Source organism: Onychostoma macrolepis, unplaced genomic scaffold, assembly GCF_012432095.1.
Source record: "Onychostoma macrolepis isolate SWU-2019 unplaced genomic scaffold, ASM1243209v1 Scaffold26, whole genome shotgun sequence".
Classification (NCBI taxonomy): Eukaryota; Metazoa; Chordata; class Actinopteri; order Cypriniformes; family Cyprinidae; genus Onychostoma; species Onychostoma macrolepis.
Genome location: NW_026704775.1, coordinates 275 through 28,266, shown reverse-complemented (window position 1 = coordinate 28,266; position 27,992 = coordinate 275). Strand labels below are relative to the sequence as shown.

The 27,992-nt window shown below is 35.5% G+C and overlaps 1 protein-coding gene and 1 long non-coding RNA gene across 4 annotated transcripts; one reads left to right on the top strand and one right to left on the bottom strand.

The window, feature by feature from the left end:
- The first annotated feature begins 257 nt into the window (after positions 1-257).
- On the top strand, positions 258-27,643 carry LOC131535433 (tumor necrosis factor receptor superfamily member 14-like). 2 transcript variants are annotated; one of them, XR_009269603.1, is made up of 8 exons: positions 258-340; positions 21,802-22,267; positions 24,844-24,969; positions 25,061-25,216; positions 25,557-25,644; positions 25,732-25,913; positions 27,342-27,468; positions 27,569-27,643. XR_009269603.1 is itself a non-coding variant. In XM_058768217.1 (7 exons), exons 2-7 carry the CDS (start codon positions 22,138-22,140, stop codon positions 27,350-27,352), a joined length of 693 nt encoding a protein of 230 aa, XP_058624200.1. In that variant the 5' UTR covers positions 258-340; positions 21,802-22,137; the 3' UTR covers positions 27,353-27,637. The 2 variants fall into 2 exon arrangements, 1 of the variants encoding a protein (XP_058624200.1); XM_058768217.1 differs by having other exon boundaries at positions 27,342-27,637.
- LOC131535434 (uncharacterized) lies at positions 13,513-16,042 on the bottom strand. Of its 2 annotated transcripts, XR_009269605.1 has the most exons (5): positions 15,774-16,042; positions 15,004-15,140; positions 14,280-14,473; positions 14,047-14,181; positions 13,521-13,762 (listed from the first exon to the last, which is right to left on the bottom strand). It is a non-coding gene; the product is annotated as an uncharacterized LOC131535434 (long non-coding RNA). The 2 variants fall into 2 exon arrangements; XR_009269604.1 differs by lacking the exon at positions 15,774-16,042 and having other exon boundaries at positions 13,513-13,762; positions 15,004-15,763.
- Positions 27,644-27,992: the final 349 nt, after the last annotated feature.

Sequence of the window (27,992 nt, the reverse complement as noted above, 5' to 3'; positions counted from 1 at the left end):
TGTCACTCAAGTGGCCACGCCCTTAATTATGCAGAACTTTAAGGGTTAATATAATTTAAACGGATGAGTTATAAAAAAATTCACCCCCCTCACAGTTGTCATGAAGGGCAAAAGTAGGTATATAGATCAAAATCATTTTTTGCACCAGGCTGTAAACATGTTTTTTTCTGCTGTAAAGTTGGGCATTTTAACATGGAGAGTCAATGGGATTGACTCCCTTTTGCAACCAGCCTCCAGCGGCCAGTCGATGAATTGCCGTTTTAGTCACTTCCGTGTTGGCTTCCCGAGAGAGAGCGGGAGGTTGCCGCTTGGTCACGACACATTAAAGAGCCACAAAACGGTATTTATGTTTTGAATTTCTTTAAAAATGACTCAATTTAAAAGCTGAGGGTCACGAGACCAGAAGTAACCTGTTTCCTCTTTGCTCTGCATGTATTTGTATGTAATTTGACGACGGCTAAAAGCTATTCGATGTTTTAGACGTTGGAACTTTTAGTTTCACTTTTCAAATCGACAAAATGCAAATTAAAATTATTTCACTGCTTCTCTAACACCTTTTGACCATAAAGCCCGACAAGCGTTTCGTCCCAGCCGGTGTTGTGCCGAAATTGGTGACTTAGCGAAAACTGTGACCAGGGCTCGCTGTTCAGCAAATGTTCTCGCGGGAGCGCGCACGCGTTAGATCAGACGCAGAAGCCGAATGATCAGCGTCAGAGGAGACGAGCGCTGCTGTAAAATATGTTTCATGTCTTAAGACTAAAGAAAATTAGACAAGCATCTAAATTCTTATATAGAAAATAAATTAAATATTAATGCTGCTGTTGTCTGCGAATGTGTTACCCTACTACTAAGAATGGTTTACTTGTGATGTTATGTAAAACATATTTCTGATTATCTGATAAATGTAGGTCTTATCTTTATTCTTATTACTATGATAAAATAGTAATACGATAATAAATAAATAAATAAAACAACAGCTCATAAATCTAATTTATGTGATGTTTTTTAGGTTATCATTCACAAGGTTTGTTCCTTATTCCACCTCTAACACTGTTGAAATGTCTCAACTGTAAGTATAGTCAACTTAACTGTATAGGTAATTTCAATTTAACTTACATTAAACTGACTTAAAACTTGAGTTGAACTTCGTATAGCCTAATTTATTTAAAAAAGTTAAGAATGGCTTAACTTATTTTGATGAGTTAAAGTAATGTAAAACATGACTTTTTCATGACTAACTGATCATACCATTTTTATTTTACATTTATGTTTGCATATTACTAAGAATTTGTTACCATTACAATTATATTTTACAGAGATTTCCTCATGAGTTTTTTTTTTCTGCCTTTTAGAGTATTCCTAGAAAAGTTTTTATATCAATTTCACAAGTCAAATTAGAGATAAGTTATGATTGGGTTCAAATGTTTTTATATAATCTGAAAAAAAGTAGGATAAAAAGTGTATGAATAAATAGCCTAAATAAGACTTTTATGTAACTGTAAATAACTTAAAGTGTTGTCTGCTCACAGATCAACCTTTTACAAAACAAATACAGAAATACATTCTGTAGTATAATTATATGTTAAATGTTCACTGTCCCACATGACCTTTATGGCTTATTCATTTATTTGATTTATTTAAAAAAAAAAAAATTATTTACAACATGAACAAACAATAATTTAATTTCAATAAACTACTACTAACTATTAAGTTTTTCAGCATTACTGCACTTTCAGAAATGGAGGGGGTGAACGTTAACAAGATAAATGCATGTTGGGCAAAGGAATTCCTTCTCTATCTGCATTTTTCACATTGAATCTGTGATTCAGGGGGGAAACATCAGGAGGGAAAACCTGTAAGCCACACAATATAAATGTTTTAATTTCAATTCTGCTTTTTCTCTTGATGCCACATAATACCTTCACATATTATTTATATTTTTAATGAAGTACAGATTTTGAATAACAAAACTCATATAAAAACAAGGTTAATGTGTAGTTCTTGCTTTTGTAAATGATTAAGCCAATTAATGGTAGGTGCATATCAAACAACTTTTGTTTAAATGAGAAAAATAAGAGGTGCTGACACATGCAGTACAGTTGAAGTCAAACTTTACATACACCTTTCAGAATCTGCAAAATGTTAATTATTTTACCAAAATAAGAGGATCATACAAAATGCATGTAATTGTTTATTTAATACTGACCTGAATAAGATATTTCACTTAAAAGATGTTTACATCTAGTCCACAAGAGAAAATAATAGTTGAATTTATAAAAATGACCCCGTTCAAAAGTTTACATACACTTGATTCTTAATACTGTGTTGTTAGCTGAATGATCCACAGCTGTGTGTTTTTTTAGTTTAGCGATAGTTGTTTGTGAGTCCTTTGTTTGTCCTGAACAGTTAAACTGCCTGCTGTTCTTCAGAAAAATCCTTCATGTCCCACAAATTCTTTGGTTTTCCAGCATGTTTGTGTATTTGAACCCTTTCCAACAATGACTGTATGATTCTGAGATTCATCTTTCCACACTGAGGACAGCTGAGGGACTCATATGCAGCTATTGCAGAAGGTTCAAACGCTCACTGACGCTCCAGAAGGAAAAACCATGCATTAAGAGCCAGTGCGTGAAAACTTTTTGAAATTGAAGATCAGGGTAAATTTAACTTAATTTGTCTTTTGGAAAACATGTAAGTGTCTTCTGTAGCTTCTGAAGGGCAGTACTAAATGAAAAAATATGATATTTAGGCAAAACAAGAAAAATGTACTCATCTTCATTCTGTTCAAAAGTTTTTCCTTCTGGAGCATCAGTGAGCGTTTGAATCTTCTGTAATAGTTACGTATGAGTCCCTCAGTTGTCCTCAGTGTGAAAATATGGATCTCAAAATCATACAGTCATTGTTGGAAAGGGTTCAAATACACAAAAATGCTGGAAAACCAAAGAATTTGTGGGATTTTTCTGAAGAACAGCAGGCAGTTTAACTGTTCAGGAGAAACAAGGGACTCACGAACAATTATCACTAAACAAACAAACAAACAAAAAACACAGCTTGGATCATTCAGGTAACAACACAGTATTAAGAATCAAGTGTATCTAAACTTTTGAACGGGGTAATTTTTATAAATGCAACCATTATTTTCTGTTGTGGACTATATGTAATCATTTTTATCTGAAATATCTTATTCAGGTCAGTACTAAATAAACAATAACATGCATTTTGTATGATCCTCTTATTTTGGTAAAATAATTAACATTTTGCAGATTCTGAAAGATGTATGTAAAGTTTTGACTTCAACTGTAAGTCACTTTATTAAGCATTAAATAAATGGAGCTAACATTTCAGTAGCTTTAAATTTAACCTGTCAGAACCTACTGTATCTATAAATATATCAATATCTTATCAATATGCATTATTTATGTAAAATAGAAAGAAAAGGAGCTCACACATCACATGAGTCACCTTATTAAAATTGTATAGTAAGTTATTTTGAAACAGTGGTAACATTTTGATAGCTATGTGAATTTTTACTTGTCAGATTCAGTGACCCTTTCAAGTGTATAATCATATGCATTTGTAAGGAACAAACTGTAGATCTCCAACATTATTGGGCAATTACAGTAGTAATAAGAATAAAGATAAGACCTACATTTATCAGATAATCAGAAATATGTTTTACATAACATCACAAGTAAACCATTCTTAGTAGTAGGGTAACACATTCGCAGACAACAGCAGCATTAATATTTAATTTATTTTCTATATAAGAATTTAGATGCTTGTCTAATTTTCTTTAGTCTTAAGACATGAAACATATTTTACAGCAGCGCTCGTCTCCTCTGACGCTGATCATTCGGCTTCTGCGTCTGATCTAACGCGTGCGCGCTCCCGCGAGAACATTTGCTGAACAGCGAGCCCTGGTCACAGTTTTCGCTAAGTCACCAATTTCGGCACAACACCGGCATTTCAACGTTGATTCACCGTTGAAACAACGTCAGGTACCATGGTTGAATCAACGTTGAATTACCTTTCGGTTTTGCAAAACGGATGAACGTTGATATTGTGACGTCGTTTCACCGCGGAACTAACAACGTTGATTCACCGTTGAAATCGCGACGTTGTTTCACTCTTACCTTTCGGGTTATGGTCTTCTGTCGACGTTGAATCAACGTTGAATTACCTTTCGGTTTTGCAAAACGGATCAACGTTGATATTGTGACCCTGTTTCACCGGCGTACCTTTCAACGGTCGATCGTCGTTAAATGTCCAAGCAAGCATTCACTTTGGAAATTGTTAATATTGCAATTTAGCTGAAACGTCAACACTGAGATGTAAACTATGATTTTCGGCGCATATTTCGTGTTTTCAGTAACTAATAATACTTGCTGTACATCAATCGGACGGCATTAAAAAAAAAAAAGAAAAACATTCTAACAATTAATAATAAGATGTCCATAAATCTGCAGTGCAGTGATGAGATGCTTCATTTTCTAAAGAAAAACTTTTGAACAATTATGCCAAATGGAAAAATAATTTTCTTAGAATTTAAATATACAGTATATAGTAACACTTTCACAGAATTTCTTGAGACAATTCTCACTCAACAACAAAGCACTTTATTAAGGGTTTAATGATATATCAATGCAGAGAGGAAAAGCTTTTCATTCTAATTTCATACACTGCAAAGATTCACACAATATATATAAATAAATAATTATAAATATAGTTTGGAAACTTGCTCAAGTCTGTTTGACCAAAAATACATAAACCATCCCATACAGAAGTCCCAATACTTTTGGCAATATAGTGTATATATATATGAAGAGTTCAGTTATTTTACTCTAATGGCAATATATAGGTCCTTTTCTATGCAATTAAAATGAAATAACTGAACATAAATATAGGAGCTTGAGAAAAATGCTCATTTTAGAAGAAAATTTCAGATGGCATTTAGAGGCTTTTGCATCTGAACTCTTCTCATATATATATAAATATATATATGATATAGTTTTCATTATATCTAAAAATCAGGGTAATATCTCCATGCACCTAACTCTAAAGAGAACACATAATATGCAAGTAGACAGCAGTCCTTGTGCGTGAGAGGTCTGGTGTGGAGGGTGGATCTGGAGCTGAATTCTGACCGACCTAGCAGTTTTATTGCGCAGCAGCTCTCTCACTCACAGCGACCTCACTCAGAAAGACGATCAGGATAACGGTCATATTTTCAAACTTAAAATGGCGCGCACAGTTTCATTGGCCAGTTTCATGAATGACAGCCAGATTAACCAATCATGATCAAAGCAAATAAGTTAAATAACCAATAGGAATTGTTTCAGCGTGGTAAGGAAGCGCAATGTGTTTAGTTTTATTGTTGATAATAGTTATACCAGAAGGTTTCATGATAAAAATGTAAAATGATAATAAAATAATAATAACGATCTTAATAATAACTTAAAAGGCAGAAATTATTTATTCTGTACATACATTAAGTGATTCACATACAGATCTTGTAAAAAAAAAAAAAAAAATCAAAGTTGATTTATAAGTGTTTTTATTACCCTTTTTCAACCATTTAGCATTAAACATTATTTCAACGTAGTTTCAACATTGAAACAACAACTGTCATTATTTCAACCATATTTCAACGTTGAAGGTTGGTCATGTACCGGTTGGTTTTCAACCGTTAAGCATTAAACATTGTTTCAACGTTGTTTCAACGTTGAAATACGAACTGACCTTATTTCAACCATATTTCAACGTTGAAGGTTGGTCATGTGCCGGCTGGGGTAGTACGTTCAGGTCTACTTTAAGCTACGATGATTGGATCCGTTTTAACATGTTTGTTGTTCATAGTGTGTTCATAACAGAAAATGAAAGCATGCACCAGTAGCGACCGCAGTGGCGCCTCCAGGATTTTTTTTATAGGGTGGCCAAAGGGGGCCAGTATAAAATGTTAGGGTGGCACAATACAAAAAAGTGTCGCATGCCTAAATCTAATGGCAGACAATAATTTTTGGTGTTACCATTCATTCTGGGAGCATATAAAGTTCAGTAGGCTATTACTATACAGAGCAAAATAGAAAAAAAGTCGCTCTGCAATTCAACTGCAAGTACCCTCATATTTATTTGGAGTGCAAATTCATTTCAAAAGAGAGTAAAAGTAAACAAGAAGCATAGATGTTTAACCCATCACTTCATCAAAACAATTGGTACACTGACTGTTGCAGTAAATGAAGCTCTAAATGTTCTCAGAATTTACAGACCTTTTGCTGAAAAAGGTGGATGTTGACTGCTTTCCTCTTCATTTCGATTATTTATCATAAACCCTACATTTGTGTGGAAATATGCTGTCAGTGCTTAATTTAAATATTTTCTGTTTCTGTTGTCAGACATAAATTAATAAAATACTACTCGTCTGTCTGGGTAACAAAAACTGTTCTACATATGTGACTTTAAGAGCCAAAGATTATTAATATTAATATTATTTAAGTGCATTAAATGTTGCCCAAATCTGCAATAATTTACAGATCAACTGATGGAGTAACAGGGCTCTACGCTTACTTTTCTTTTTAGGAGCACGGTCAAAAATTTAGGAGCACCTTCTAATCAATAATTAAAAATTCTGATAAAAAATTTACCTTCCCATTACGTGGTGATATTTGACTCAAAGTGATTTACGGAGAATTTTGTTTTTACCTTTGTAATGGCATTTTTCTAACTTTATTAAAAGTATGTCATCTTTTACTTATCAGTTCAAAAATGTATAAGCTTTTTAACATTTCTAATTAAAACAACAGAATAAAAAGTACAATAAGAATAAGTTATCAATCAAATGAAATCAGTATTTAAGGAATAAACTTGTACTACAGAGGTGGCACAGAAGAACACACAAGTGGCTTGTAGGTGTATTTTCAAATGTTTAATGAGGCTGAGAGTGCAATTAAATTCATAAATTCATGTTGAGGTTAATGTTTTAAATATAAATGTTTGAATATAGAAATATTAAATGATTTAAATAAGAGGAAATACACTTTAAAAATTAAACTAAAACTGCCAACAGGTGGCGGCATGTCACTGATTTTATCACTGAATCATTCATTTATTTGATTCGTTTGAACGCTGATTCATTCAGGAACGAAGTACATGACTGTCTTTATTGACACTAGATTCGTTTAAAAACGCAGCTCATGCATAAACAAAACCCTGCTGTGTTTGAATGGAGATGCGCAGCTGTTACTTTGTCGGAAACTATTTTCGTTGGCAAAATAGAGCAAAATAAGGCAATACTGTTGTAGTCAGAAAATATAAGTCACTTAAATTAATATTAACTTCTTGTTTAATGAACTGTTGTATTAAATCAATCACATTTGCAAACTCCCTTAATAATCATTAAAAGATGTCTCTCATCTTAGTTTGCGATCTCACAAAACTCACAGAACTATTATAATCAGCTCCTTACACTGCACAGTGAATCTCTAATTTACAGTCTGTCTTCGCGTTGTTTGTTATAATGAGTGGATATGTCTGTAAGTGATAGGCTACATTACTCAACGCAGCCAAACGTGTTGTGAGGAAGTTAGAAACCTTTGAAGCTCCTTCAGCGCAAACTCAAATATGCTGATTGGGTCAGTCCCACATTTCTCCTAAATATTTTTTTCATAGTCGCTCGCAGTAGCCCATTTTTCAGTCTCAAATTCAACTGAAATGGTCGCACTGTAGAGCCCTGAGTAATATTAATCTAATAAAAACTTAAAGTGTTCGACATGTGAGCAACAGCAATAGATCAGTTCGTAATTAATGCCTTAGTGACGCCTAATCTATAGCCAAACAGTATTGTATTATGTGAGTTTGACAGAATAAACGAAGTTTTATATAACATACGAAAATTAAGTTTTACTTGTAAGTTTCCTCTCCCGCGTTGATTGCTTCTCTCGAACTTGAACAGACCATGTGCTGCAGTGCTTCGATAGTGCGGCTGTGTGAGCGCGCGAAGTCTCTCGCTGCAACGGTTGAGAGCGAATTCTACGTACACATAATACAAGTTTATTATATTTATTTTTTTTATGTAGTATTTCGTCAATGTCCGTGTTAATTTATATAAAAAAAAATATTATTCTAAAAAAAAACCACTCTTTCTGTTTGGGGGGGGCCAATGGGGTGGCCGGTGTCATTTTAGGGGTGGCCGTGGCCCCCCCTGGTCCCCCCTTGGAGGCGCCACTGAGCGACTGTAAATCTAGGTGAGGCAGATTATTTTGTAATCTTTATATTCTAATCTCTGAACACAAAATTTTGCTTTATCCTGTGGGTGGCGCGCTAATGTTGATTGACAGGCTCGAAGTAATGTTGCACGCATAAAATGCTGTCCCAGCTAACAATTTTTGGTTCCCAGAACGTTCTCAGGAACGTTCCCTTTTGGGTAGCCAGGAAAGTTTTCTTAACGTAAATAGAACGTTCCCTTTAGGTTAGGGAACGTTCCGGGAACCAAGGGAACATTCTATTTACGTTCCTAGAAAGTTCTCTTAAGGTTCCCAGAACGTTCTCCTAACCTCTTTACTCCGATACCGCTGCTGTCAGTAATCATCTAGCACTCCCGTCCCGAGTAACTTAGAGTATAAGCGGCATATGGAAGACGGACAGATATGGACCTCAATAATCAGTAACGTTACTACAAACCATTTGTCTTGTTTCAAACTATTGTTTAATCCTTTAAAGGATAATCAGAGCACATTTAACCATCATAAGGAGCATTGAATGATATTGAATTATCCGTTAATATAAGATTTCTTTATTATAACTACCATGTAACTTACCATATAATAACCCAGATCGTACGTTTCTTAAGCACCAAATAACAATTGACTTAAACAAAATATTGGGTTTTAAGAAAGCGAATTTTATTTTTACTAAAAATGAATTGGGGGCTCGTCCGCGAAAGGGGGGAATCTTCCTACGAACTGGGAAAAGTGTTCCGAGATCGACAGGAAAAGACGTGTCAAGAGATCAAAGAGAAGGACCTACGATAAATGGGGTAAGTGTTTTTGCATATTTCTTGAGATAGAAATACAGCGCTTACCCCTGTAGGATCCTAGGGTTATCTCCGTATAGAGACGGGATAGTGTAATCACTTCGCTAGTGGAATTAATTTTCCATTGTTGTGCACTTCGGCTGGCAACAGTAGGTATACTATTAGCGTGAAGATGCACACTTTACGGGCGCAGATTATAGAGCAGTTTTATTAAGAATGCTTGAAGGAGATGTGACTGAAGCCATGTTAATTAGTGAATGCTCATCACTAAGCCATGACAATGATAAAATAGCAGGTTCAGCCACAGCTCAGAACCCCCATGAATTTTACTGGGAAAGTGCGGCAAGCCATGATACCTTCTTTAAGCAGCTCAGAACCTTTTTAGAGAAGCGTGCAGGTAATAAACAAGACCTGTCATTTGCTGCAAATACGAAGCAGAAGCCTAAAGAAACTGCTTCTGAGATTTAAAAAGGCTTGGATAGAGGAGTCTAAACTCCCAGTAAATGAGGAAACGAAAGCACTTTTTTTAAACACATTTCTGAATAACATGCAGAGCAGGCAGGCACAGTTAATCAGAATTACAACTACAAATTTGCTCGAGATGAATATTGACGCTTTGGGGAAGCGAGTAAGGGAACTAGATTCATCTGGAGGCTTTGCAGCTAAATCAGAAGATGCTATGTTTGCACAAATGCAACCAGAAAAGAAACAGCATAACCCAATTCTTGAGGAAACCAAGAATTGTGTGCTTTCGCTGCGGTCGTGAGGGTCATGTCTGGCGAGAGTGCAGATCATGGAAAGGTTTTTCTTCTTTGTGCATCCGAACAAACCTGACTGCCGATCTTGGTATTTGTTAAGAGTTAGATTCTAATGTTTATGTTTTATTGATTAACACAGATCTGGTTAATTATATGCTAACAATGATTTGTTGATTATTGATGATGTAATGAGTATATATACATGATTCTTAAATCTGCACAAGAGTGTTCTAGAGGTAAGACATTACGGTGTCTTAAAGTGGCCACTGTTAGATTTTAGCAGAAACACTCTGTGCCCTTTTGCTCAGAAGATGCGCTGATGTGTGCTGAGCTTGCATTTGTCCTAAACTTTGTCCTGATTGCTAAACAGACACAGTTCCATATTTAGATGATTTAGATGTCTGTGTCTGATATGATCTTGTGATCATCCAATGGTGCAACTTCTTGTTTTCGTATATATACTCCCTGATGGCTTAATAAATGCTGAGCTTTGGTTAAATGGGACACTTGAGTCTTGTCTTTAATCACTGCCTCCCGGGTACCCGAAAGGTTTCTCTTCTTTGTGCATCCGAACAAACCTGACTGCCGATCTTGGTATTTGTTAGATTCTAACAAACATTTATTTGACTTTAATATTACATTCATTTCTTACCACTGAATTAAGGATGATGTACGTGCTTCTCTCTTTTGGTCCGTAAACAAAAACTTGGTTATTATCATCTTCAATTACTTGTCAAATCTCCCTGAAATCACAATGTTTACTCTCGAATATTTTTAAATTATAAGTAATTATTCAATAAAGAGATCAATAAACGAGTGTTAGTCAGTCAGTAAAACAAAATGACCGTTAATTTTTAAATACGAGTGCACGACTTTATATAGAACACAGGAGAAAAGCGCGAGCTGGAGAAGCGCGTGCTGGACTCGCGTGCAGATCAGAGGCGCGCTATAAAGAAACATACATACAAAACCCAGTGTTTATGGTATGCTTTTCAGACTATGCTTAACCTCGGCTTAATTTCAGCTATAAAATTGGAATTTATTATCATTCTAATGCGATTTGACTAATTTGATGTCTACACTTTATTAAAAGCTTATTTCATACATGAAAGTCTGCAAAAATAGTTTGTTTTTGATAAAAAAAAATACACATTTCAGCGTTAGAATAATCAGAAAAATCTGCAAAGTTGTAATTAGTTTACATGGTTATGACAACTAAAAATAACCTGCAGGGAACGTTCTGGGAACGTTCTTTTTAGGTTATAAAATTAAACTTAAAAGTAACCTGCAGGGTTAATAACGAATATAACACATAATTACTGTATTTGCATTACTGTAAGGGTAGGTTTAGGGTTGTGGTAGGTGTAGACATTAATAAATCATAATTTGACAGGTACACTCTAAAAAATGCTGGGTTAAAAACAACCCAATTTGGGTTATTTTGGCAACCCAGCGCTGGGTCAAAAAGGGACGTACCCAGCGCTGGGTTGTTTTAACCCATCTATTTGGGTTACATGTTTGACCCAGCATGCTGGGTTGCCATTTTAAACCAATTATGGGTTAGAAATTACTACAGTGCTGGGTTAATGTAACCCAAAATGGGTTGGAAATTTAAACTAGAAATTTTAGTAATTAAAATGACTAAAATAACACATCTACAGCAATACAGACTTCAGTAATCAAAATATGAAAATTTATTTTGTTTTATCAGGTAAAATTGTCCATTTGTGAATACATTTTTTTAAATGTCCCATGACAAAATTCAATGAAAATGCATGAAACCATCACAGAAAGATCAAGATCTTAAGCAAGATATCATGTGAGAAATACTCAGTAAGAATCAATTGTATAGTGTAATTGTCAGTGTTGTGCCTGAACGCGTTCATTGAACGATAGTTCATGAACTCGTTCATATTTTGGGTGAACGTGAACTGAACGTACTGTATTACTGCCTGATGAACGATACTGTGAACTCGTTCATTCTGGTGTGTGTGAACGGCACGCGCTCTCTGTTGAACGACACGCACTCTAGAGTGCCAGATTTCTATAGTCTTCCAGGCGAAATCCCGACTAAAACACACCGTAAACAGGCCTTAATATGTGAACTTAGTTAAAAATTTTGAGTATGAACTATGAACTGAACTAGTTCATTTTAAAATTTGTGAACTGAACTTTGAAGTAGCTCATGTAGAAAGTGAACTTTCCTAACACTGGTAATTGTACTGTAGAAGAAAAGTACAAGTATTTAGAAGTAATAGTAGTAAATAAAGAACAACAGCATAAAAGAAGCAAGGTCGCAGACAGTAATAACCGGTTTGTCAGCAAACATGAGTTAGAAAAATTAACCTTTTGAATTTGAAATCTTAAAACATTTCAAAGCATTTACATCAACATCTTGAGCATAACATATCATGTGAGAAAATACTCACAATAAGAATCAATTGTGTAATTGTACTGTAGAAGAAAAGTACAAGTATTTAGAAGTAATAGTAGTAAATAAAGAACAACAGCATAAAAGAAGCAAGATCGCAGACAGTAATAACCTGTTTGTCAGCAAAAATGAGTTAGAAAAATGTATCTTTTGAAGAAAATATGAATTTGAAATATTAAAACATTTCAAAGCATTTACATCAACATCTTGAGCATAACATAGCATGTGAGAAAATACTCACGATAAGAATCAATTGTAGTGTAATTGTACTGTAGAAGAAAAGTATTTAGAAGTAATAGAAGTAAATATGAAAAGAACAAACAGCATAAAAGAGGCAAGGTCACAGACAGTAATAACAAAACTACTGTTTGTCAGCAAAAATGAATGCTCGCAAAACTCTCATTGTTGGCGTTTCATCCCCAGAAAGTCCATACACCACAGTCTGTAAAAACTGCCACACTGTGGAACACTGTTTCGGGTAGTCTATGTCAAATACGTAGAACGCCTTAAAGCAAACATCAACTGCAGCAAGCAATGTATTTTGCTCAAGTGCCTCTCCGTTTATAACTGCAAAGGCTTGAAAGCACTGGTTGTCTCCAAGCATGAGAACATGTGGAAATTCAGAGTTTTTGAGCGCAGGTACTCAGCCATATTGGTCCCAATCTGACAACAAAAACAAAACAAAACAAAAAGAAGAGGGAAAAAGAAAGAAAGAATTGGCATCAATTTAGAACACAAAATGTAAAACTAATGTAAATACCTTTAGGAACAGTAAAGGCTATGACACACCAAGCCAACCATCGGCCAATGTTAGCACTAGTCGGACCCCTGTTGGCAGGTGGCCCTTGACCATAGCCTTTGCAGTGTGTTCCAACTTTTGGCCCAGATGCAAATGACTCATGGCAACAACACAGTTACCGTTTAATGTCACTAGTTTTTTTTATGTCGGCTTGGTGTGTCATGGCCTTAAAGGGTTAGTTCACCCAAAATAAATACTTAAATTAAATTAAATCTGTTCATCATATAAAGCGATCAAGTCTCTTCAGAAAATTTGGAATACATTAGATTCATATGAATTAGTTTTACAATCTTTTATTAACTTTTGTAGCATCAAAGTGGTAATTGCATAGACTGTCAATAGTGGGACAGAAAGCTCTCATATTTTATTAGAAATATCATCATTCCATTCGAAGATGAACAAAAGTCTTAAAGGTTTGGAGCGACAGGAAAGTGAGTAATTGATGACAGAATTTTCATTGTTGGGTGACACTACTCAATGTATTTTTTCACTCAAATTAAAAACATTACTAGATTTGTGACATTGATAATTGTTAAAATGTGTCTGTCTGTGAAAAGGATCCATACAATATATTGTAAATACTTAAATCATGTAGTTTTAGCAATGTCTGTTAACTTACAGGCTGTATGTCTATGAAGGCCTTCCGGTGTCAATGAAAGTTGGTTTAAACGTTTTCCTTCCAATCTTGTACACTGATGTGGGAAGGACTACAGGAAGTACTTGCAGGGCGACATCACTCTGCGTCTCTTTAGAATACAATGAAAAGATGTTCACAAAAATCACTCAAAATTAAAACAAAAAAAAAGTCTTCATACAACTGCAATAAAATTTGACTGCAATAAATCTGGATGTATGACATTAATTTATTAAATTGTGTTACAAAGAAATAGTTAACAAAATGAAAGTTGTCAGTAATTAGTTAACAGTAATTGTAAACAGGAAAATCTCTCCTTTTTAGAATGACATGAGAGATAGTAATTCATTTTAGACTGAATTATTAATTTGTAACAGTGTTCTTAATACCCATTACCTGCTGACATCAATTCTACACTGGAAAGTAGATCAAGAGATTGTTTCTCTCTACTGGCAAACTGCAGAATCTTATCCTTAAACACAGGTGTTTTGAAGCGGAGTCTGGATTCAAAATTAAGAAATCCTGGGATATCTAAAAAATACAAAACAAAGGCCAACATGGCAAACAAAGTTGTAAAACAAAAAAGAAAATACTGAGCCAATGTTTTTATTTCTTAAATGTAAACCCACCATGCCTGGAGTGTCGAGGAGACGTGGATACTCCTTGAATATTTCCATCATTGTCTTGGTTCCATTGTCACGAATCCATTTGGCCCTATGGATAGACGTCTCCTTCATGTATTGCTCAACCTGACTTAGTGGCCAGATATTATTTTTAAGCCACTCTGTCATTTGAGTAGCTCTTTCTGAATCTACATTTGACTCTGTTGAGAGCAGAAATGTAAATCACAAACAGGAATTTTGAATGGGAAAATATGTTAAGCTGAGGTACACACAAATACATATACACACACATACATTATAAATATATATATATATATATATAATTCCGTCAACTATCCCGAGCATCTTTCATACTGACCCTGGCTAATCAGGCAGTCCTTATTAGCTATGGTTCCATCACTGTGTTGAGGTATTTTGAAGTATCGCATCAGAAACGAGTGATGGAAACACCAAAATTAGAAACAAAATTCTTTAATTCGCAAATAAGTTTTTACGCTCGCTTGAGGTGGTTTTTGACTAGTACGAAAACAAGCAAATAATGGGAGATGGAAACGCATTTGCTAAATAAATTCTGACGGTGCGAACATTAAACCCACGTGAGGGCTCTTTTTAGAGAACCAAATAATTTGGCAAAGTAACTTATGTTAAACTTCACCGAATCAAACCCGTAGCTAATACAGCAAATCATATATAATAAAGTAAAGGTAACATATTCAGAAAATGGACTTACCTTTTCCCTTCCTAAGGCCAGCGTCGCGATGACAGTGTGGCGCACTTTCTTCCTAGTCCACTGAGCAGAGTTGTAACGTTATGAGGCGCAGCGCGGCTGTCATTCGGCCGTGAGGTAACGTTAATCTGAGAGTAAAACTGCATTTACAGTAAAATCGTTAGAGAAATACTGAATACCGGTATGTAAGGGAGAATGTATAGCTAGGCGGTTGTTGACAGGCTGATTAAGAGCCCGCTCGAAGCGGAGGGGTCTTGAATCAGCCTGAAGCCAGGGGTTGTATTCGCTATAACAACCACCTCGCTATACAGTATCCCGCTTATTACATGGCTACCTACCAAATAAATAAATAATTTGGCACAAAATATTGATTTAAAAAGGAAGTTATTTATTTAAAAACGATTTATATGGCTTCCGCTAAAGAAAATAGTCCGCCCCGTCTCCACGGCAACGCTCTGTTTTTCATCAGTTTTTTTCAACCAACGGTCTGTTATACTTGGCAGGCAGCGGTCTGTTATCAAGAAATAACATACCGCATTCTACATTATAATTCAACCAAGCCATGTAATAAATGTTGATAACAAACTCTATTAACAGAATTTTTGGAAATAAGACATAAGAAAACCAATAAAAGCGGCAGTTAAGACTTGAGGAAAAAACCGCGAATATTTCCATATAAGCTCTTTTCTGACTTTTCCACCTTCCACGAAATCTCAAAATACTCTTGGATAAAAAACAATTGATAACTACTTGAAATGTGTATGTTTACTTACCATAAACTGCATAAACGTCTTTTATTTGCTTCCACCTGAAGGCGCTAAGAAAATGGCGGCTTCTCCGACTGGTGTAGTCTGTGTTGTTGCGTGACGTGCGTGCTCTCTTTCACGTCCGCGTTCCCAACCCAGCACCGCTGGGTTACAGATTAAGAACGATTCTCAACCCAAATTGGGTTACATCAACCCAGCATCCTTACACAAAAGTCTCAACCCAGCGTTTGGGTTGAGAAAACAACCCAGCATTTTTTAGAGTGTAGCGTTTTTCGTTGTCGAATTGTACTACCTACTGTTTTAATGGGAGGTAGCAAAATCTGACAGAACACCGGAACTCCACCGGTCTCCCAAGTGAATAAAATAAGGTATCAAAATGGGGGCGTGTCCGCTGGCAGCGCTGAAACCACGCCCACTTGGACTTTAAGTATTCCCTTAAGCGTTGCTACAAAGTCCTTTAGTAACTATTTCACCTTGATCAATTTAAGGGACCAAAACAGCTCCCTTAAGTCATCTTAAACTCAGTATTTTAAGATGTTTAAGCTCAAATGTAAGACTTAAGACATTTTTAAAACCTGCACAAATAAAATATCATATGAGCGTAGTAGGGCAACGAATATGGTAACATATTAAACTGTAAAATAACTGTAAAAGCATGACTTACAGGTTTTCACAAAACAAAAGTTTTATATAATTTAAGAAAAAATTACATTAAATAACAATAGAGAATGTAAGGCTACCTCACGCCGCATTGCATGTTGGGGTGCCGTTGCCATTTTGAGAGGATCACCCTCTGCTGCAAATGCTGAAATTAATATGGATACTTGCTTATCTTCTTTTTTTGTTTGTTTTCTTTTTGCCTTTAAGTTAAATTCACATTCTTCATGCAGGGAAGAGAATCTATTTCATCATGTCGCATGATAATTAGATTTTATCTCTTAAGAATTTTGTTTAAAATGTTGATCTGATTACCATGAAAACAGTGTCGCCCGCTGCTGCTTCAGCCATCATATGGTAGATTATCCAAATAGAGTGTTTGTTCAACAAGCTGACAGAAGTTGGTCCATTTTTTTGTTGGAAACATTTAAATGATGAAGTATAATTTTTGTCACTTTATTCCTTTTTCCGTGGCCACGGAGGAGAATCATAGATTGCGGGTCACATTCAACGGACAGACACAAGCACACTGTATGTACTGTATATTTATTTCAACAAATGATATCTAAAATTAAATCACTAGAAACTTGTGAACAGTTTTGTAGCATTTTAAAATGCTTGTTTAATGTACTAAGGCAGTTATGATAAAAGACATACAGAAGAGCCCAGAGTATTAACGTAACTTGTGTTTTCCTCCCTTTAGAAAATCGTAATAAACGCTTATGCATTAAGACAGACAATATTTAAATGTCATATTTTGGATTAGTCAGTTTTTCTGCACTTAGTATGCTTTATTAGCAAGGTGTGTACAGAATGTGGTCTTTAATACTGTCTCTGTGCATGAGAGGAAAACGCGTTGTGTTCACATTTTGGGCTTATGTGTATCTGCACATAGTATGCTTTACAATTTTGCCTTATCACAATCTTGGTGCCTTAAGCAACATTTGTATTAAGCCTTATGTTTCTGTTCAAGTTCGCTAATTCACAAGCTGAGTGAGAATCAAACAAGCAAAGGTGATCAAAATCAAAACTTAAACACGCAGCAATGCGATTCTTTTATTGAGTGACAGGCAGTGGGTTTATCGGTGACATTATTAACAGATTTACTATCCGGCGTCTTCTCGTCATCTCCGCGACCTGCTTCCCTTGGGGTTTTTACACAGAGAATAGGCGAAAAAACAAAATCCTGCCCTGAACTCAATAGCGGAGAGGCAGCACGATCCTCTCAGTATGGCGGATAAACAAAGCAGTTTCCCAGAACTCAACGCGGTGTGACGTCAGCTTCACCTTCTCTATATAAATGTAATGTGTCTTAATTGCTTAGATTTTTATAACGCAGAAACGGGCATCACTCGTTTATTTGTTGGTTAGGTTTGTATTTCGTTAATCTAAAACACAAACAAACATTAAATAAACGAGTGCTGCCCATTTCTGCGCTGTGTTGTATACAGTCGTTACAGAGGAAACCGCCTTGTTTCTGCAGTGAAAGAGCCTCCTTCTGACCAATGACGGAAAATTTACCAAATGTTAAAATTAACCCGTTTTGATGCTGCAAACACGCAGAGTTGTAAATGTGAGCAGGTGGATCGACAAGAAGATAATGCATTATAAAAATCTAAACAATTAAGACATTACATTTACATTATTTAATTAATGTAATAATTGATTAATACCCAGATAGCACACGTACGTCTGCAAGATGTCTGTTAAAGATCTGTTGATCTGGAAAGCATCTGCTGTCTACAAACATCTGACAGACATCTATAAGATGTCAGTTTTACATACATTCTAAATCATAAACATCTTAAAGACATCTAATAGACGTCTATTTGACATCTAAAAGGAGACGTCCTATAGACGTATTGCAGATGAGCAAACACCCTAAAAAATACGTCTTGCAGATGTAAATGCAGATGTCAAATAGACGTCTCCTTGATGTACGTGTGCTATCAGGGTAATGATTGTTTAAATTAATATAATAATTGATACATCCATTTTCTTAAAAAAAAATAGAACTTTTTGTTTTGTGAAAACCTGTAAGTCATGCCTTTTACAGTCATTTTACAGTTTAATATGTTACCATATTCATTTCCCTACTATGCTCATATGATATTTTATTTGTGCAGGTGCATTTAAAAAAATGTCTCAAGTCTTACATTTGAGCTTAAAAATCCTGCAGATACTGAGTTTAAGACGACTTAAGGGAGCTGTTTTGGTCCCATAAATTTATCAAGATTAAATAGTTACTAAGGACTTTGTAGCAACGCTTGGGGAACACTTAGATAATTAAGGGGAATACTTAATGACAGCCTAAAGGTTCCTTCAGTTGACCCTTAGGATTCTTCTTGCAACTCAAGTTTCACTAAGGGTTCCCTTAACCTTATAACTAAGGGATTTCTTAGCTTAAGGGCTTTCATGCAACCGGCCCAGGCTTCCAGTCTCATCCGCGTCCAGCTATTTTTAGCTGTACAAAACCGTTGGTTTGCTGCTTGATATTGAGAATTGGTGTGTCTTATTAATTTAATGTATTATCTTAATTATGCTCTCACTGGTTTGTAGTGCAAACTAGGGTTGCACGATACACCGGTACTACGGTAGTATCGCGATACTAAAGCTTAAAAACACCCGAGGTGCCATTGCATTTTGTAAATGGTAGTATCGTCCATAAGGTACCATAAGATATGTTGTATGCACGGCACGCACACTGTTTAAAACGTTCATTTGAACATGCATGCCAGCAGAAACATTACACGTTGATTGCCAAATGTCTTTCTGTTGTGCTCTGTGTAGCAGTGGCGTGCACAAGGGGCGGGGGGGCTCGAGCCCCTGCCTCTTTGAGATCCGACGGTAAAGTGCCCTTGCGGTCTGGTGCCCCTAGTCTGCGATTTCTGCCGAGGGTAGGGGTGTTCGATATGACGATTTTTGATTGTGGACTATAAAAATGTCTCCACGATTTGCTTTTTTGAAGAAATATTGTAGTATCGTGCTACATCACACATTCTATCAGCTGCAGTTCTGGCGCCGCCGTCTCTATGTAACGTTACTGTACAACGCCACATACATTCACATCAGTGTTAACTCAGCGGTAGAGTTACTCTCACGGGACACTGCACTTATTAGCAGTCACAAAAGTACATTATCTGCATCTGCTTCAAAGACTTACTGGTTAAAGGTTTCACTCAGTGTTCTGTTCTGACGAGCGCCTTTTCTGAGCACATACACCCAAAGCCCGTCAAACAGCGCCTACTGAACAAAGTTATGTTTTGTGCTAATACTGTCAAAACACATAAGGTTTATGTATAGACTCAGTTGGTTATGTCTCAGATGAAGGTAAACAGCTGAGAGAAACGCATGGTGCCTGTATATTAGATGCGTGCAGGTCTTAAAGGGACAGTACTAAACATGCTGCCGACTGTCATTAAAGGGATAGTTCACCCTAAAATTGTAATTCTGTCATTATTTACTCACTCACATGTTGTCCCAAACCTGTATTAATTTCTTTCTTGTGCTGGGTAACCAAACAGTTGCTGGTCCACATTGACTTTAACAGTAGAAAAAAAAAAAAATACTATGGAAGTCACTGTAGACCAGCAACTGTTTGGTTTTCCACATTCTTCAAAAGAGCATTTATTTTCAGCAGAAGAAACTCATTCAGGTTTAAAACAACTTTTGAGTGAGTAAATGAAGGTATAAAAATCAAACACTAGCCTATTTTAATTTTGGGGTGAATTATTCCTTTAATGTTAATAAAAAACCAAACACAAAGAGAAAAATCACTCACTACTCTTGACTGAAAAACTTTAATACAGTTGCTTTAATAGGAGTCAATCCATAGTGTTTTATTTTTAGATTTGTTCATTCAATTTCCTGAATGCTCCTGCTAAATACACCTATTGTACCTGAAAATAAAACACTGTTTATTTTATTTGTATATTATGTGTATTTGTAATGTGTATCTTTGCTTTCATTTTTTAATAACAAAGATAAAATAATGACAACGATTTTTATCTTCACCCACTTTGGCCTAAATATCCGCCTAGCTGAGGGGACCAAACCCATACATCCCCATTTTGCCCCTGCCCCTCCGGAGGTCTGTGCACGCCACTGCTGTGTAGTATAGTCTGTGTAAACGCGTTATATAGAATGGAGTGTTTCCCAAAGCTTCAGTTCAATTTGCAATGAGAAGTCGCACTTGCACGTCGTTGTTCATGCTGCAGTTTATCAGAAGAAAGGGTCTGATTCAGACCATCTTATGTCATTTTAAAAAACAGCAGCTCAAGCATCACTTATTCAACATCATAATATCCTACAAGAAAGTATTCTCGCAGTTTTATTCATTTGACCACTTCTAGAACAGGTGTAGTTCGTTTCTGGAAGCATCTTTGCGATCACGAATGCGAATCCATTCATCAGCATAGCGGCTTTGCACTTGGTTCTTATCAATCGTTATATATATTTTTTTATTCATTTATAATGTTATGTTTTAATATACATGCTGTTTACTCGGAAATTTCAAGATACGCAAGCAAAAAATGCTCCTTACTGTTCGGCAATACGACACGAGCAAGAGTGCTGTTTTTGTTCCGTTTGTTCGAATCCAAATCCACATTGTCTTGGGCGAATCACTGATTCACTGAGCCATTCATGAAAGCAGTCATTTGATTCGCTCCTGAAGGATTCAGCCGTTTTGAAAGAATCATTTGAATGATTTAAGCTTCCCGTCTAAAAGTAGGCATATTACATTATTTCCCAACATATTTCTATATTCAGAATGTAGTATTTAAAACATTAATCTCATAACATTATTTATGCAATTATAAATACAGTCTAAATGTATAAATGCCACATCAAAATGTCACTTATTGCAGCTTCTGTGCAGTGCTAAAATGAGATTTGTTTAGATAATTTCATGGATAACAATAGCCAGTCATTCATTCACATTAATTAAGTATTCAGATAATAATATTGTCTGTTTTCACTTACATCTATTTATTTATTCAATTTTGATTCATTTTGTAGAATTGAATTTTAAATGAACACAATACTGCATGGTATGGTGATACTTCAGCTGGCATAGTATCGTAAGACATTTTTATGGTATCCTGACAACCCTAGTGCAAACAGTTTTACTGTTCAATGCACGTTGTTATTCTTCTCATTATTTCCTTATATAGCGGCTAATGAACCGGAAGTCTTGCCCATAGGCTTACTTCCGTGTTGAAGAAAATGGTGGATAGCATGTTTACTTTTGTATATCAAACACTGCTATGAACCTTTTCACATTTTAATAAGCCTTTGACACTTTTAAAGCAGACATTCATAATAGCACATTAACACAGAACATTAGCTATAACCTTTTTACTTAAACTCTTCACAGAATACACCTGATTACTCGGTTTACTCAAGAGGAGTCGAGCCGAGTGTGAAGAGGAAGAAGTGTTTGTTGGAGTCTCTGCCACAGCATCTTCTAAAGCCTCCATCAAACTGATCATCTGAAGACAGAGAACCAGCCATCAGGATCTGAAACAGCCCTTATATTCATTTAAACACAGACCTGAAGTCCCTCTCAGTGGACAGGAATGCCGAGTACTGGATCTAATTCATTATTTAATGTGAAGTTGTGAAAAAAAATTGCTTCATGAAATCTGCGGGTGAAACGTTTTTATTTACTTTCAAATTGACTGAATAATCCTCGCTTGCACTTTATTTGGACATGTTGTTGTTAAGGACCATTATATCCACTGTTGCTATCACCATTGCTGCTAATTTGGGACTATGTTTCTGTGGATGTGCCCGTGCTGAATATGAGATTGAAGGAGAATGTTGCCCCATGTGTGCCCCCGGTACAGTACCAATGTTTATTTCAGATTCTGTACGATAAAGGCTGGAATACACTAAACAACTTTTGGACAGAATTTTTGCCCAATGTTTTTGATGCTGAAAGTCAGAACCAGTTTGCAGCTTTTACGCAGGCAGAGTTGACGGATTTTACAAAAACAAACATGTATTATGAATTAGGGATGGACATTTCTGATCATATTTCATTTCGAGTAATCCACAGGTTTGAGAAACGAGTACTCGATTAATCGGGGGGTGGAGCTTAAGCAAGGGGCGGGGCGTGTGCGTCATGGCGACAATTAAAATATTTTAATTAAAGCCCTGTTAAAAACGTTGATGATAAAACTATGACAGAATTCAGAAAATAATTAAATTAACACAGATTATTAAAAATCACCATCAATAGTGGTTAATACAGTAAACATTTAAAAGAAATAACAGTGTGAGGTGAAGCTGAAGCGCTTTTTCTACATGAGGCATTGTGTATATAAAATGAATCATATAGCCTAGATACACAATATGTAAATGTTATATTACAAATTGTATTTATCTACACAAAATGCATGTGAGCTTGAACTGCGTGCCAACCAGAAAGTAGTGGATGCGCTTCTCCCGTTACAGGGCGCTTTAAAACAATGGCAACTGAAGCCCCGCAAAAAAAAAAAAAAAAAGTTATTTTACAGTATTATCCCCATCAATATTTGCGTCTTATTATTTGCATAAATATTTTGAATCAGTTTTTAAAAAGATAACCTACCTTTTTCTGTTGTATAAAACAAATAAAACACACGTTACTCTGCTTTTCAGTTATTTTATTCAACTGTTATTTTTAACAAAACAATATTTTACTTCAGCAGCATCACAACAGCTGTGGATCAAAAAAGTTTTTTTGTAAAAGGTTCGCAAAAATAAAGTTTAATACAACTTCACCAAACGACTGTTAAGTAGCCCATAACCTAACGAAAATTAGAAGCCAGCATAATTTCGCTGCGTAAACTTAAAATAAAAATAGCCTGAATATTTTTACCACAGCTATAAAACTTAAAGATTTGGTAAAATAACATTTCTTTCAAAATGATCAGTCGGTAAAGGTAAATAAAATAAAGCCGGCATAATTTAACTATGCTGCTTAAAACTTAAAACAAAAACAGCCTGAATATTTTACCATGCATGGCTAATAAAACTTAACATAAGGACTACATATTTTTATTCAAAAAGATCAGTCGGTCTACGTGCTCAGATGAAAGCCGAGTGCGGAGTCTATTTACAATTAGACCGGCGGTCTTTTAGGTAGTTTGGCAATGTTCACAGCTGTGTGTCTTTCCTCGACACCTCGCGTCTCTAATACTGCGCTGTGAATTTTTGAACAAGCGCATTTTTCGTATAGAGCAGCAATCCTTGCAGTGACCGTTTTGCGCGATGGGACAGTATAGTGGGGCTCAACATAATTCATTAAACGTTTAAAACCTTCACCTTCAACAAAACTATTAGGCAGCAAGTCTTCTGCTGTCATTTCTGCTATTAGCTGCGTCATCTTCTCTGCCCTGTCTGATGGTGAAATCTCTTATGCTCGTCTGACCGCTGGTAGTGGCATCGGCATCATCTGCTTTTTTGTGTTTATGTGCAAGATGGTAACGCATCGAACTTGTTGTGGAGTTGTAGACGAGTGTGGCGCTGCACATCTTACACTTGACAGTTTTTTCGTCAAGTTTTTCAAAGTGTTGCCAGACATCGCTGTGCGCTTTAGAAGCCATATTCGCTCTGTGCTCCGGTCTTGTCTCTAGACCACAACTTCTCGCAGCCATAACCAATCAAATATCAGACTACCGCCCAAATACCAGCATAACCAATCAGAAAGAATGAAAGTAGTTTAATAATAAAAAAAAGAAGCATTTTTAGAGCCAATCGATCATCGTTTTCATGCTCGATCGCTGCTGATGCGTTCGAGTAATCGATTAATCGAGTACTCGTGCACATCCCTATTATGAATACAGACTCAGCTTTTTAGCTTTAGGGTATGATTCTATCTAGTTGAAGCAGATCAAACATGTTTAATATTTTTTGCCAGTTTTAGGACTTTCATTTGTCATATGTCTCTAACAACAAGACGCATGTTTGTGCCTGAGTTGTGTTAAGAGCATTTGGAAAATCTGGTACTGTGTGATCCTCTGAAGTCGACAAGCATATGATGCCTAGTGTTTGTTAAGAATCTGTTAGATTTTAAAAGTTATGTAGTGTATTCTGGCCAAAATTAATGTTAATGTTAACCAATATAACGGATAAGTGTTAATATCCTAAAGAGTTAAACTTAAAATTTTACAAGCACAAAGATACACTTTTATCAAACTTGCATTACATATTCTTTGAAACTGTTGATTTGGTTTGTTAAAAAGCTATTGTGGTTATGTCATGTGTAAATGTTTTTGGCTGCAACCACACATGACTAGAATTGTCAAATCAGCTGATAACTCATGTGATGCAGCAAAGAGGTCACTTGACAGAAAAATTGCATGATCATGTTAGTATGAGATATAATCATTTCATTCAAGAAAAAACACAGTTTACCTTTTTTTTCTTTCAGGAAACTGTGTTTATTGGCATTGTACTGTAGATACCAGTACAACATGTGTTCCTTGTCCTGCATCAACATACACAGATGAACCCAACGGACTTATATCATGTTTTCCCTGCACTGTGTGTGATCCAGGTATGTGCTCAGTGATAAAAGCATTCATTTAATGGTAAAGATTTACAAAACACTCTCAATATGCTTAGGTTCTCTGTTTTTGTGTTCACAGCCCAACACTTAAAAGTGCACAAGGCCTGCACGCGCTCTGCAGATACTACTTGTGAGCCACAGGAAGGATTCCATTGCATTAAACTAAATAAAGGCTCTTGTGCATTAGCAGTGGAGCACTCCGCATGTAACCCTGGACAATATATTAAACAGAATGGTGAGTGTGTATGTAATTATTATTATAATTTTTTAAAACAGGATAAAATGCATGCAGAATGTACAGTAGTCAACATTTGAAGTGGATCAAAAAAGTACATCAAAGCCAAGAATGGGTATTGTTTTGGTTTTAGGACAACTTTGATGAAAGGTTTTGATCTACTTCAAATGTTGCCTAGTATATTTTAGCTTCAAGCTGTATAATTATTTAATTTACAGCAGTTTTCAGATTTAATTGCTGATTTAGTCAGTAATTTTCTGATTACCCTAGTAATTACAAACAACCCTAGTAGCAGCTTTATTGACATTGTATATCTCATTCAATCTCAATATTTTTACAGGAACAGCATTTAGTGATACCGTATGTGCTGACTGCACTGATGGAACTTATTCAGATGGCTCTCTAATGGCCTGCCTGCCACATTCAAAGTGAGTATTGTCCACAGATTTATAAATTTCATTTAATGGTTACTCTAAGACTGGATGTACTGATATTACTGAATTAAATATCTTCAGATGTGAGACTATGGGATTTACAGAAGTAAAAGCAGGAACAACATCCTCTGATGCTGAATGTGAGAAAGTGACTTCAGTTGGTCTCATAGCTGGAGTCACAGCTGCAGTTCTTATAGCTGTAATTGTGGCATTATTATCATGCTTTATATACAGAAAACGTAAAGCATGGGGCTCTAACCGAGGTAAGAACTAAATTCTTACAATAAAATTCCAATAAAAACTAATTTTAACATATTACTATTATTAACATTAGCAGTGCTAATACTTTTATATTGTAGGAGTCTGACACATACCACAACAAGCAACTGATGATCCATAAAAATATTGAAATATATTTCGAAAATATATTTTAAAAATACATATTGCGTGTGTGTGTTTTAGTGTTGTCAAAAGACCCGGTACTTCGGTACCAAGTCGGTACTAAAAAAATGAAAACGTCACGGTACCAGGTTTTTTTAAGTACCAGTGGTACCGAGTACCCGGTCAGCCCGGTTCTTGACGCGTATGGCCCTATGATTTCCGCGATGCAGAAAACGCGGACGGAATCTCGGAATCCAGTTATAAAAACGGAATTTACAGTTTAGCACAAAATGTCACGGAATCTGTCAAAGTTTGGATGAATTGATCAAAAGTAGGTCATTACACTTAAATCAAATCGGGACACGGACTAGTATCTGTAAATATTAAGCCGCAAAAGTCGGTTCAAATATGAATCCTGCGCGTCTCTGTGAGTGAATGAAAGGCAGAGACGCGCGTTTTTTGTTTTTTTTGTTTTTTTTAAATACATACACTGAAGCATTCACGAGCATTTGACCGTTTCATTGAGTAAAACCGGCGTCATATCATATAGCTACACACAGAAATTTAAAGGTATTCACGGCAACCCGTCAAAATAAACGTTTATCTTAAAGACATTGTGCCAGAAATATATTACTATTATTTAGTAGAATGTATGTGATACTATTACTACTGTTGAATTTTTTTTTATAAATATTTATTTTTAAAGAAATCACACAATATTTCTTCCATATTTTAATTTTAATAGTAAATCCCCTTTATTTACCCAAAAAATAAAATGTGTTTAAATTTAATTAATTAAAAAACAAATAAAATTTGGGTGAAACTTGTTTACTGTTTTTCATACTTTTATTACTTGCGGAAAAACTTGAAACACAATTTTCATACATTTTATTTTTGTTTGACTTTATTATTAAAAATAGTGTGTTTTTTTTAATTAGCATGTGGTACCAAAATTGGTACCGAGAACCGTGGATTTTCACTGGTATCGGTACCGAATACTGAAATTTTGGTACCGTGACAACACTAGTGTGTTTACATAGGCTATTTCTGAAATTATATTCATGCATCATGATTTTTAATCAATGTGTTTTTACAATGCATTTTGTTTCTACACCACGTTTACCATTTTAAAGCTATCATTATATTATATTATATTATAAAATATTAGATCCTATATTCTCATTCAATTTAGGCCTACTATCCACTTAAACAATATGTCATCAAGTTTCAGGACAAGTTTCTAATTTACCAATTAATTTACAAGTTTCTATTTATGTAAACGCTGCGTAACTTTCATGTGTTTGATGGAGGCGTGAGTTGAACATTCGAGGCGCATTTAAACTGGAGTGGAGGGAGTTTCCATGGAAACGGGGCGGCAACTCAGCTGACAAGTAGCAAAAAAACTCCGTCTCTCACTGTTGTTTTTACTGCTTTCAGGTAAGTTTAGTCCCTAAAATTACACAAATAATACATACAACTGTTCCTGACACTTTCTTACATGTAATTGACACGCTTCTGTTGAATATTTACTTTACAGAAATGGTTCAGTGTCATCAGAAAAAGTCCGTTAGCATCACAACCGTGAGCTAACTGTAGAGGCTAACTATTAGAGGTAAGCTAGCTATAGATTTGAGCTCTTATTTATGAAAGTTTGGGATTTTAATCACTTATGTGTTGATGAGTGATTTTATAGCTTTGTTTTGCTGGCAATTTGTTAATGGATGAATTGAAATAAGCTAATTAATTTACCCTAAAAGTATGCACTGCAGGGTAGACTGAGTACATTTGAGACATGTGTACAGTTGAAACACCTTAAATAACTTGCATACACAAGAAACCCGAGCCGTGATTTTTGCTGCACACATGTGTATTAGTGTTCTCTTTGATTGTGGGAAATTTGAAATGTGTGCATCTTTCCACTCTGAAAATATCGGCAAAAGTGTTTTTTTTTTCCAAGGTGA